The sequence below is a fragment of the Marmota monax genome, unplaced genomic scaffold (genome assembly GCF_021218885.2).
Source record: "Marmota monax isolate L192 unplaced genomic scaffold, Marmota_monax_Labrador192_F-V1.1 WCK01_AAM20220418_F8-fsc00092, whole genome shotgun sequence".
Lineage (NCBI taxonomy): Eukaryota > Metazoa > Chordata > Mammalia > Rodentia > Sciuridae > Marmota > Marmota monax.
This window is the reverse complement of record NW_026692583.1, coordinates 1,830,099-1,842,749: the sequence shown is the minus strand read 5'-3', so window position 1 is coordinate 1,842,749 and position 12,651 is coordinate 1,830,099. Positions and strand designations below refer to the sequence as shown.

General features: G+C 45.4%; 1 protein-coding gene across 1 annotated transcript; it reads right to left on the bottom strand.

Moving 5' to 3' along the window:
• Positions 1 to 3,393: 3,393 nt before the first annotated feature.
• Hcar1 (hydroxycarboxylic acid receptor 1) lies at positions 3,394 to 5,468 on the bottom strand. The gene has a single exon (XM_046445990.2). It carries the CDS (start codon positions 4,866 to 4,868, stop codon positions 3,837 to 3,839), a length of 1,032 nt encoding a protein of 343 aa, XP_046301946.1. The 5' UTR covers positions 4,869 to 5,468; the 3' UTR covers positions 3,394 to 3,836.
• Between the last annotated feature and the right edge of the window lie 7,183 nt (positions 5,469 to 12,651).

Here is a 12,651-nt window from a genome sequence, read left to right as displayed (position 1 = left end):
GAGTCATATTGGAACCCTCTGTGGATCAGAAGGCAAGTAAGGCCAGAGCTTGATCACAGTGGGGCCAAGTCCCAGCCTCGCCTGACCTGCCTCCCTGTAGACTATTTTTATTATCATTTTTTTTAGTTATAGGTGGACACAATATCTATATTTTATTTTTCTATGATGCTGATGATTGAACCCAGTGCCTCGCGCTTGCTAGGCAAGCACTCTACCTCTGAGCTGCAACCCCATCCCTTATTATTTTTATTTAGTTGTAGATGGACACCATTCCTTTATTTTATTTTTTTATTTTTATATGGTACTGAGGATTAAACCCAGTGCCTCACACATGCTAGGCAAGTGCGCTACCACTGAGTCCCAGCCCCAGCCCTCCCTGCAGAATACTTAACAACTTGTTTAACCCCTGTGTCCCAGAGAGAATCAAAAGCAGACCTTACAGACACCGCGTGACTTCAGATACTATCTTAACAATTTCTCTCTTTTTTTTTAATTTTTATTTTTTTTTAGATGTAGATGGACACAATACCTTTTTTTTCAAAAATATTTATTTTTAGTTGTACTTGGACACAATATCTTTATTTTATTTTGTGTGGTGCTGAGGATCGAACCCAGGGCCTTGCACACGCTAGGCAAGTGTTTTACCGCTAAGCCACAATCCCAGCCCAACAATTTTAATTTTAATAAAGAATAAATAAACCCACTCTGGCCAGGTATGGTGGTGCACACCTGTAATCCCAGAGGCGAGGCAGGAGGATCACCAGTTCAAAGCCAGCCTCTGAAATAGTGAGGTGTTAAGCAATTCAGTGAGACCCTGTCTCTAAATAAAATACAAAATAAGGCTGGGGATGTGGCTTAGGGGCAAGAGGTTGAGTGCCTCTGAGTTCAATTCCCGGTTCAATTCCCAGTACCCCCCTCAAAAAAAAAAAAAGATATTTTTCATTTTTCCTACATGATCCCTATGGAATATATGGTTTTATATCCTCTACAATTTCATGTAACTCTTCCTAAAAGACCCCACCAGGGTAAAATATTTCCCTCCAAAGCAACAGTCTCCCTCTTCCAAGTAATTTAAACAGGGCTTTTTCAACAAAGCTACATTCCTCTTCCTTAGGATTTCTAAAGAATGTTTCTTAATGAGATTTAGTTTGTGTCACATTCTACGAACTTAAAAAGGGAAGCAAACTTAGAATCAAGCCCAAGTTTGAGGTTTGGTTTGATGTATCTTTCCGTTGGTTCTTGCTGGTTTTAGTGAGAAGCTCTGTCCACATACCTGCCCATGAGCTTCTGGGTTGTAGAGACTTTTGTTCCTTCTCTAAAGCAAAGTCACAAGTCTTCCAAACCAAAGTCACACAGGAAAGAGACTTTCTTTCAAAACACATTTTTATTAAGATGAAGCAACAAAGCAGCAGCCCAGGAAAGAGTTATAACCCAAAATAAAATTTTAAAAGCAGAAGCACGGGGTTTTCACAGATTTCTGTCGGGAGGCTTGTGGTCCTTTGATGCTGATAAGAATCCCTGCCTTAGCCAAGCACAGTGGCTCATGCCTGTAATCCCAGGTACTCTGGAGGCTGAGGCAGGAGGATCGTAAGTTCAAGGTCAGCCTGGACAACTTAGTGAGGCATCATCTCAAAATAAAATTAGAAAAAGGGTTGGGGATGTGGTTCAGTGGTAGAGTGCTGTGCCTGGCATGTGTGTGACCCTGGATTTAGTCCTCAGTATTAAAAGAAAAGAAAAGAAAAGAAAATCCCTAACCTTTACCCATCTCTGGGCTGAGCAGCTGCGGAGTAAGAGATAATGGGGTGGCTACTTAGGGGCTCATAACCACAGGGAGATCACTTCTGTGTCTCAGTTTCTTTCTTTCTTTCTTTCTTTCTTTCTTTCTTTCTTTCTTTCTTTCTTTCTTTCTGGAATTGAACTACTTAGAGGCACTAAATTACTGAGCCATATTCCCTGTCCTTTTATGTATTTTATTTAGAAACAGGGTCTCACTGAGTTGCTTAGTGCCTCTCTAAGTTGCTGAGGCTGGCTTTGAACTCTCGATCCTCCTGTCTCAGCTTCCCGAGCTGCTGGGATTACAGGCATGCACCAACACACCCAGCTTCAATTTCTTTATATATAAAATGTATTCAGGGAATAAGTCATAGTATTGAGCACTTATTGGCAGACATAGAGCTTCGTGATTCATATGTGCTTCTTCATGCACTCATTCAACAATTATTTTTTGAGCACTTACTATGTGCAGGTGTTCTTCTAGGCACTGGGGACATAACGGTGAATAAAGTCCTTGTGCTTCAGGATTGAATTCATTGAATCTGCCCAATGACCCTTTGAAGGTCGTTATTTAAAAAAAAATATTTTCTTTTTAGTTGTAGTTGAACACAATACCTTTATTTATTTATTTATTTATGTGGTGCTGAGGATCGAACCCAGCACCTTGCACATGCTAGGTGAGTGCTCTACCACTGAGCCACAACCCCAGCCCCCGAAGGTCATTATTATTGTTAACCCTGTTTGACAGATGAGGAAATTGAAGTTGAAAGCAGTTTAAAATCTGCCCCAGAATCACATGTTTACGAAGTAGCTGAGTTGGGATTCAAAATTAGATCCGTCAGACTCTCTACAGATTGTTCCTTTGATTGCCAGGCTGTGCAGTGCCTCTGAAGAAGAAAGTAATAAGCCAGTCTCCCCCGGGTCTTTTCAGGCTAAAGAACTAAATGTTGGCAAAGTCCGTAAGTGGGGAGACTACCCTGGGAATTAGAGCCGGTGTAAGTGGAGAAATAGAGAATTACTTTCACCACTTTGTGGCTTGGGAATAGAGCTGAGTTTGGCCTGGATTCCCTTCCCTTAACTCAAGGGAGGAGCAGCCTGTCATTTCACAGAATCATCTGGTTTTGAGGGTTCCAGAAGCCTATTTGGAAACACCTTATGCACAAGCGAGACCCACCATGAGAGAAAAACTGTGATGTTTGCATGGTCTAGAAACGATTTTCAGTGAAAGGGTGAGGGTCTTACACATCGCTGCTGCTCCCAAAACTGCTGTCACGCAAGAGTACAGTAATAACCCTCCAGGCACAAGGGACGCAGATGTCCGATACTAAATTCAAATTCAGTAAATATTTGAAGAAGAAAGAAAGAATGATTTCAATCCACACGTACATAACAAGCAGTCAAAAGCACTTATGCTGGATTTAGCACATGAGAAAGGACAGCAGGCTTTCAAACTCTCAGCAAGCCCTGGGGAAACCAGGGAAGGTGCCTGTCCTTTAGCACCTTCTTGGGCTACCTGGAAGTCAAGACATTGACAAAGAAATGTACAGAGGAGCCCAAAAGGAGATGAAAATCATCAGAACCAAGACATCCTGATTTTTTTTTTAAAGAGAGAGAGAGAGAGAGAATTTTTAATATTTATTTTTTTTAGTTCTTGGCAGACACAACATCTTTGTATGTGGTGCTGAGGATCAAACCCGGGCCGGCACGCATGCCAGGCGAGCGCGCTACCACTTGAGCCACATCCCCAGCCCGACATCCTGATTTAAAGAGCCTCTCTCAGCCTAAAATAAAAGTTCAGTTCCTTTTATTTTATTTATTGACTTAGTTCAGTTCCTTTTTTTCAAAATAAGTAAGGGTTTAAGGTCAAAGAATAGGAAATATCGATACATCATTAAGTTCAATAACTCCCCCCCAGAGCAAGAACATGACCCAGTAAAGATTCATACCTGTATCCTCATCTGTTTAAAATTACACAGGAGCTGAGCAATTCCTAACCAACACACATGCCCATCCTGTCCCCTATCACTGTAATCACGTTGCTGGCCTGTTTGTATTAGTGCCATTCAACACACTTGGAGGTCCCCCTGAACATCTGGCTGGCTTTGGACACTATTTGCCACGCTGCTGCAACTCTTACGACAGAGGTCAGATGTTGGCATCTCCTCCATCCTCTGTGACTTTGAGGGTCCTGGCTGCTTGGGTCTCAAATGATGGATTTTAAGCTTGGTATAGAATTTGGGAAATGAGGGGCTTGAAAAATAATACACCAGGGGGTCCAGCACGCTGTTCATGTAGGTGAAGGTGAGGGTGACGTGGAGGGCCACATGGACAGACGCGTTGCAGGCACTGGAGGGCAACGTCCAGACGAAATACAGTCTGGCCAGGACGCTGGGCAAATAGCAAGTGACGAAGACACTGGCCACCACCATGATGAAGTGGATAGCCTTCCTCATCCGAGCCTGTCTGGCCAGCTGCTGCCGCTGCTTCAGGCTCCAGATCACCTTGAAGGAACAGAACCCGATGAGGCCCAGAGGCAGGAAGAACTCCAGTTGGAACATGATGTCGTGCCAGCCGTTCGCTGACTCCATGATGAAGCTCTCACAAGACGTGGCATTCTTCTGCAGACACAGGTGGCTCTCCGTCAAAAGATGCAGAGTTCCCAAGATGACCAAAGTCCAAAGGACGCAGACGGTGCCAGCTGCGGTCCGGTTCGAGATGGTGTTCACCATATGGTGGGGGTGGACCACTTTGAAATACCTGTCCACGGCCACCACTGTCAGGAAGACGATGCTCCCGGCTCTGTTCATGGCCAGCATGAACAGCACCAGGCGACAGGAAAGATCCTGAAAGGCCCAGTTTCTGTCTCTGAGGTAGTAGTCTGTCCGGAAGGGTAGGCAGATCATGAGGAGGAAATCAGCCACGGCCAAGTTGAAAAGGTAAATGGTGCTCGGCTTCCAGGTCTTCATGTGGAAGCAGAAACCACACAGAGCAATCCCATTGCCCAGGGCGCCGAGCACGAAGGCCAGGATGAGCAGGGGTGGCATCACCTGAGAGATGAGGTCCCCCTCAAGGATGCAGCATGACTTGTTGTCCATAGTGCAGGGAGGACAGGTGTCCGGGGTGCCCAGTGGCCCCTGGAGTCCCCACCAAGGCACAGGTGCTTATCTGTGTGCTACCACTGACCCAGTGGCTGTGCCTTCAACCTCATCACCTTGACAATCAGTCACCGCACCCAGGGGTAGATGGGGCTACCACACCCGGAGGAGAAATCAGCCAGGAAACGAAAGCCACAGGGAGGTCCTTTCTAAGAAGCTGGGGTTACAAGCCGCTTGTCTTCCAGAGAGGTGAAGCCTGTAGCTCGGCCAGACTCCGAGATGCATTCGATATCTTGTAGGTGGGAAGTGGCCAGAGGGTCCCATGAGATTCGTGCTGCAGAGGAGTTACTGAGTGCAGCCCCAGAAGAATTTTCATACTCGGCTTCTTCTTTCTCCTGCGACTCACTCTGTCCTGGAGAGCTCACAGTACTGGCCCAGAAGGCAGGGACACGCTTGTTTGTCCTCCCTCCTGGTGGAGAAATACAAACATTTCCTGGAGTCAGTCTGAGCCTCTGCCATTGCTTTCCTCCCCTAACCTTTGCCTGACTGCCCCGTCCTCTCCTCCATCCCGTGGGACACTCCAGGCCATGCCACAGAGGGGAGGCTCTGCTCTGCAGTTGCTCGGAGGCACTTCCTGTGCCCACTCCCAAAAACAGCACTCAAAAATTGGGAGGGTCTATACAGAAAAAAAAAAGGTCTAAACATATGACATTTGTTGGGTGTTAGAAAAATTCTTTGGAGGGGGTCACTCTCCCTCCCCTTCTTCCCCACGTCCCTACCCTTTGCTTGCTTCTGTGAAGCCAAGTGACCAGTTGCACAACCAGCAAGACCATGAAATGGACCTGAAGCCCACTTCCATGTCTGTCTCCAGGAGACGCCTCTGTGGAGCCAGACTTGGCTCTGAGCTTGGTCGCTCAGAAGAGCCAAATGCCATGATATGAATGTCTTTTATTTTAATTATTGCTGAGCCTGTGGGTGTGGGAGCATGGGGACTAGGGGAGTTGGTCAAGGATCTATCTCTAAAATCATCTTGGGTAAAATTAGACTGCGCTGAGAAACTGGAGTCTTTGCCGAAATTTCCTGCCCTTTGACTTTAGGGATTATCTCTCTGCCCTGTGCCTTTCTGCTCCCCATTTAGGAAAGGGGGTGGGTGTGGGATTGGAGGGTACATTGGAAGAATGCAAGCAGCTTCTTCCAGAGGTTAGCAGAGAGCTACATTTTGCAACTGAATACAAAGAGCTTCCTCCCTCCTGGACTTGGAAACTTGGACTTTCCTGGCTGGTTCCTCTTCCTCTAGCCTGTTCTCTCTAATCCTTCTCCCGTATCTGTCGACACGGCAGATGGGTGGCCTGTGGGCCATACAGGGTGCAAACACCAGTTTGGCTTGGCCCATGTGTTTAGAAAACCTAGGATTGTCCTATGGAAGCCTGGATTTCTGCCTTTTAGAAAATTGGAAGATCTACCACAGTGGACCAATGATCCCACCTGGTGACAACCAGCTGGAGCCAAGAGTAGCTGCCCTCTGAGGGCATGAGTTCTGCAGTTTGCCACTGTCCCCACCACTCCCCATTACCTTAGATCTACTTGGCCCCCCTTAATTTACATTCCTGGTCTCTATCGGCTTTTGGGTCTGTCACCTCTGTTCTAGGTTGAAAGTCACATTCCTCGGATTGACACACAAAGGCCTTCGTGCTCACCGAACATTTGCTACACCTAGTTCCCCACTCATCCATGAGCTGCTTCTTCTTCTTCTTCTTCTTTTTTTTTTTTTTTTTTGTTTTCTTTTTTGGTACAGAGGATTGAACTCAGGGGCACTCAACCACTGAGTCACATCCCAGCCCTATTTTGTATTTTATTTAGAAACAGGGTCTCACTGAGTCGCTTAGCACCTCGCTTTTGCTTGAACTCGTGCTTTGAACTTGCAATCCTACTGTCTCAGCCTCGAGAGCCGCTGGGATTACAGGTGTGCACCACCAAGGCCAGCCATGAACTTCTTGAAGACAAGTCCCATGCTCTTGGCAAGAGGAACCAAGAATAGGGACCTGGATGAGCTTTCTGAGAGCTCCTAACAGCTACCTTCCCTCCATGAACTTTGGGGTTCTCTGAGTAGTTAACTATTGGGGTAGTAACCACTGTAGGCTGTCACACTCAAGAAGAGTCCAGGTGAGTAACACTGCAGACCTTCAGATGCTCAGCCTGGAAATTTCACCAAATGGCAAATATTATTTTTTCAGTGCTTGGGGATGGAACCCAGGGCCTCAGACATGTCCCGCCCCAGCTCCCATGGTAAGTCCTCCTCATTCTGTGTTATCAGAAGGGGCAGTAGTTCTTCTAAATGCAAGTTCTTCCCTTTTCCCCACATGACTAACAGTAACTGCTTTCTTTTCCACATCCTGACTTGTCAAATAACTTGCCTCTCTCTGTAGAATTATCTGGAAGGAAAATGATCAAGAGCAGTTTCTCTTTCTCTGGAAGTCTAGTGGTTTTTCATATACAGATTGCTCTGATGCTACCCCAGGGGCTACGGAAGGTGGGACCGCTATTGGAGGACCACATGCTCCAGAGGATACTCCACATCCTCTCCTTCATGCTTCAGATTAAATCAATCCAAAAATGAACTCAAATAGATCTAAGGCCGCCACGGAAGAGCCACAAGCACACAACTCTCAGAAGAACACTCAGGCGGAAAACTCCATGTAGTTGGATTTGGCATTGATTTCTTAGATATGACACCAAAAGCACAGGCAATAAAAGAAAAAAATAGGTAAACTGGGCTTCATCCAAATTAAAAATTTGGCCGGGTACAGTGGCACATGCTTGTAATCCCAGTGACTCTGGAGGCTAAGGCAGAAGGATCATGAGTTCAAAGCCAGCCTCAGCAAATTAGGGAGGTGGGATGTGGCTCGGTGGTTAGGCACCCCTGGGTTCAATCCCTGGTACCAAAATAAATAAATAAATAAATAAAACTTTTCATCACCAAAGGACACTGTCAGCAGAGCAAAAAAAGCAACCTCTGGAGTGGAAATCATATTGGCAAACCATACAGAAGATACGAAGAACTCCTGTAATTCGGGAATGGAAATCAAGCCAGGCATGGTATACATATATTTGTAAACCCAAGACTTGGAAGGCTGAGGCAGGAGGATCGCACGTTGGAGGACAGCTTTGGAAATTTAGTAAGACCCTGTCTCAAAAAAATAAAAAAGGCTGAGGATGTGGCTCAGTGGTAGAGCACCTCTCGGGTTCAATCTCCAGTACTAAAAAAGAAAAAGAAAAAAAAAAAAAAAGAAAGAAAGCATGTTTAGCTGGATGTGGTGGTGTGTGCCTATAACCCAGTGACTGGGAGGCTGAGGCAGGAGGATGGCAAATTTAAGGATAGCCTCTACAACTTAGTGAGACCCTATCTCAATTTCTTTATTTTTTTTTTAAAGACAGGGAATGTATTTCAGTACCCTGGATTCAACCTCCAGCACAACAAACAACAAATCCATGTGAATGCACTTAATGTCACTGAACTAACTACTTAATAGTAGTTAAAATTGTAAATTTCATATTATGTAGATTTTGCCACACATACAAATCTAGAATAGTCCACAGTCATTGAAGGGAAGATTGATGCAGGGCTGGCTGTAATAGGCCTTACCACTGAAGGGCTCTGTGACACAGGAGACAGTCTGACACTCACAAAGCAGTATGTGTAGCACATATCATTTCTGTGACGTTATCCATATAAAATGCAAACAGAAGGGCTGGGTTTATGGCTCAGTGGTAAGGCATGTGTGAAGTACTGGGAGGCCAAAGCCTAGACCAGCATCTTCCAATAGAACTTTCTACAAAGTTGAAAATGTTCTAGAATACAGTCTTCCCTCCATAGTGTGGGTTCCACATCTGAGGATTCGATCATATGGACCAAAAATATTTAAAAAAAAAAAATTGTGGCCAGGCACATGCCTGTAATCCCAGCAGCTCTGGAAGCTGAGGTAGGAGGATCGTGAGTTCAAAGGCAGCCTCAGTAAAAGCAAGGTGCTAAGTAACTCAGTGAGACCTTGTCTCTAAATAAAATACAAAATACAGTGGTCAAGTGCCCTTGAGTTCAATCCCCATTACAACAGCCCCCTAAAAATTGGGTTTGTACTGAACTCGAACAGACATTTTTCTTGTTTTTATTCCCTAAATAATGCAGAATAGCAACTATTTGCATAATATTTATATTGTATTAGTTACTGTAAGTCATCTAGAGATGATTTAAAGTATAGAAGAGGTTGGACACAGTGGCTCACTAGGGTAATCTCAGCTATTTGAGAGGCTAAGTCAGGAGGCTTGCAAATTCAAGGCTAACCTGGGCAATTCAGTGAGACCCTGTTTCCAAAAAAAAAAAAAAGGCTAAGCTGGGGATATAGTTAAAGTGCCTCTGCATTCAATCCCCAGTTCGGGGTGGGGGGGGTGGGGGGGGGAGAGTATATTGCATAGGTTATATGCAAACACTAAGTCTTTTTTTGTTTGTTTGTTTTTGTTTTTATTTTTGTTTATAGTACTGGGGCTTGAACCCAGGGGTGCTTTAGTACTGGGCTACATTTACATTTTTTATTTTGAGACAGGGTCTCCCTATACTGCACAGACTGGCCTGGAACTTATGGTCCTCGTGCCTAAGACTCCTGAGTTGCTGGAATTGCAGGTTGGGTCACCCCATCTGGCTAAGTCATCTTATATCAGAGACTTTAGAGTCTACAGATTTTGGTATGAGGGGAGGCAGGTCCTGGAACCAATTCCTGTAGATAGCAAGGGACAACAATATACAGGTAGCTACTGAGCTCTTGAAACGGGGCTCACAGGAACTGAATTTTTAATGAAATTCAATTTTGATTAACATTTAAAAGCCACCTGTGGTTTGTGGCTACCACGTAGGAAGCCCAGGAAACATCACTTCCCTCCCCTTCCAAGCCTTCTGTGAATCTCCCCCTCTCGCCTGGAAGAAGCCCTCTTTCCTGTGCCACTTTTGCCACCCACACACTTGTCACACAGTCTAGTGAAGATTTACTTTTGCTTCTCCCCAGAACATACAGAGCCCCTCACCGGGCACAGGCGGACACGCATGTGTCTTCAATAAGTGAACAAATGATGCCTGGCCTGTGCAGTTTCCTCACTGTAAGGGTCCCTTACTGCTGAGCTACATCCCAGGCCCTTTTGATATTTTATTTTGAGACAGGGTCTCACTAAGTGGCCTGGGCTGATCTTGAACTTGCAATCCTCCTGCCTCTGCCTCCCGAGTCACTGGGATCACAGGGGTGTGTTGCTCTTCCTGGCTCCATTGTCTCTTTTAAGGATTTCACTATTGGATTTCGGGCCTAGATAACTTAGAATTATTTTATGGTGGAATCCTTAACTTCCTGAACAGGAAGAGCAGACGGACAGAACTTTTGGACACCTCTGCCAGGCTGATGTGGCAAGAGCTCAGGTCTCTCAGGCCCTGTCATTCCCCCTCCTCTGATGCTGTTATGAGATAGCATTCCGCTTTCCTTGTGACAAGGGCAGGAAGTGGACATTCTGGTTGGGCCACCTCACAGGTGGTAGGAGGAGAAGCTGCCTGTTGTAGGAATTTAGGGGGCTCTGCTTCCCTAAAACTCCTTCTCCAGCCAGGGGCCTGTGTGTGGGACTGTCTTAGCTTCCTGATTCTGTAGTAGCAAATCACCACAAATGTGGTGACATCAGCTATTCCCTCATGCTTCTGGAAGCCAAAAGTCTGATGCAAAGGTGTTGGCAGGACTGCACCCCTTTAGAGGCTCTGGGAGACTCTTGGTTCATGGCTTCTTCCAGCTTCTACTTCCTGCATTTTGCATCCCCAGCTTGAGGCTGCAGTCTTGTAATTTCCCCTTTGGTGGTCACATTACCTCTTGCCCATGTCTGTCCCCCCCACCCCTTTTTCAGTGCTGTTGATGAAACCCAAGGGTCTCTTACTTCTGAGCTACATCCCGGCCCCCCCCCCCGCTTTTTTTTAAGAGAGAGAGAAAAAAAAATTAATATTTATTTTTCAGTTTTCGGTGGATACAACATCTTTATTTGATTTTTATGTGGTGCTGAGGATGGAACCCAGCGCCCCACGCATGCCAGGTGAGCGCGTAACTGCTTGAGCCACATCCCCAGCCCCCGCCCTTTTTGATTTTTTTATTTTGAGACAGAGGCTCACTAAGGGGCCTGGGCTGACCTTGAACTTGCAATCCTCCTGCCTCTGCCTCCTGAGTCACTGGGATCACAGGGGTGTGTTGCTCTTCCTGGCTCCATAAGTCTCTTTTAAGGATATTCACTATTGGATTTAGGGCCTAGATAACCTAGAATTATTTTATGGTGGAATCCTTAACTCAATTAGATCTGCAAAACTCTTTCCAAGTAAGGCCACATTCACAGTTTGCAGGACTCAGAACATGCACTTAACTTTTGCAGGGGGGTGGGGGTGTCACCTTCAACTTCCCGCAGTGGCCTTTTCAACCTTAGTGTTCAAGTTCTAGAGTTCCTCTCTACCCAACTATTTCAAAACGTCCTCTCAGGGAAGGAAAGGAAGAAGAATTACTGACCAAATTTAAAGTTTAAATGATTCATCACTTTTTAAAATTTGTTTGTTTCTCTGGGGAACAGTGCAGCCCAGAAAAAGCCTTGGACCTAAGCCTGAGAAAATCCTGTCCTTACGTGTGAGAGAGGAGGATTTCTTCATGGTATCCCCAGTGTCACCCTGACCTGACACAGGTTCTGACAAGGAAGGACCCTGCTACTTCAGAATGAACTTTAAAAACTACAAATGTTGATCTGGGCATGGTGGCACACGCCTGTGATACCATGCACTCTGGAGGCTGAGGCAGGAGGATGACAAGTTACAGGCCAGCCTGAGTAATTTAGTGAGACCCTATCAGAAAATAAAAATAAAATAAAAGGGCTGATATTGCAGCTCAGGGAGAGCGCACCCCTGGATTCACACCCCAGTACCACTTAAAAAAATAAACAAAGATTTCTTTGAGAATATAGAATGTAAGAAAAATTTAGAAGAAGAAGTAGAATGCTGGCACACACCTGTAATCCCAGCGACTTTGGAGGCTGTGGCAGGAGGACCACAAGTTCAAAGAGCCAGCCTTAGCAACTTAGAGAGACCCTGTCTCTAAGTAAAATATAAAAAAGGGCTGGGGATGTAGCTCAGTGATTGAGCACCCCTGGGTTAAATCCCTGGTACGAGAGAGAGAGAGAGAGAGAGAGAGAGAGAGAGAGAGAGAGAGAGAGAAACTATAGATTCAAAGGTATTTAAGAGACATGTCAACCATTTGTATTCAAACAATTCCAACTGTTGAACGTCTGAGATATTTGGGAAAATCTGAACACTGATTAGCTAATTGAGAATGTTATGAAATTATTGCTAGTTGTGTTATGTGTGATGATGATATTTTGATTATGTTTATGAAAAGACTCTGCCTTTAAGGGGCTGGGGATATAGCTCAGTTAGTAGAGTGCTTGCCTTGCATGTACAAGGCCCTGGGTTCAATCCCCAGCACCAAAAAACAAAGCAAAACAAAGGATGCCTACATTCTAAAACAGGATGTGGTGGCGCAGGCCTATAGTCCCAGCAACTCGGAAGGCTGAAACAGGAGGATTGCAAGTTCAAAGCCAGCCTCAGCAACTTATGGAGGCACTAAGCAACTTGGTAAGATCCTGTCTCTAAATAAAATACAAAAATAGTACTGGGGATGTGGCTCAATGGTTGAGTGCCCCTGAGTTCAATCCCCAGTACCGCCCCCAACAAAAA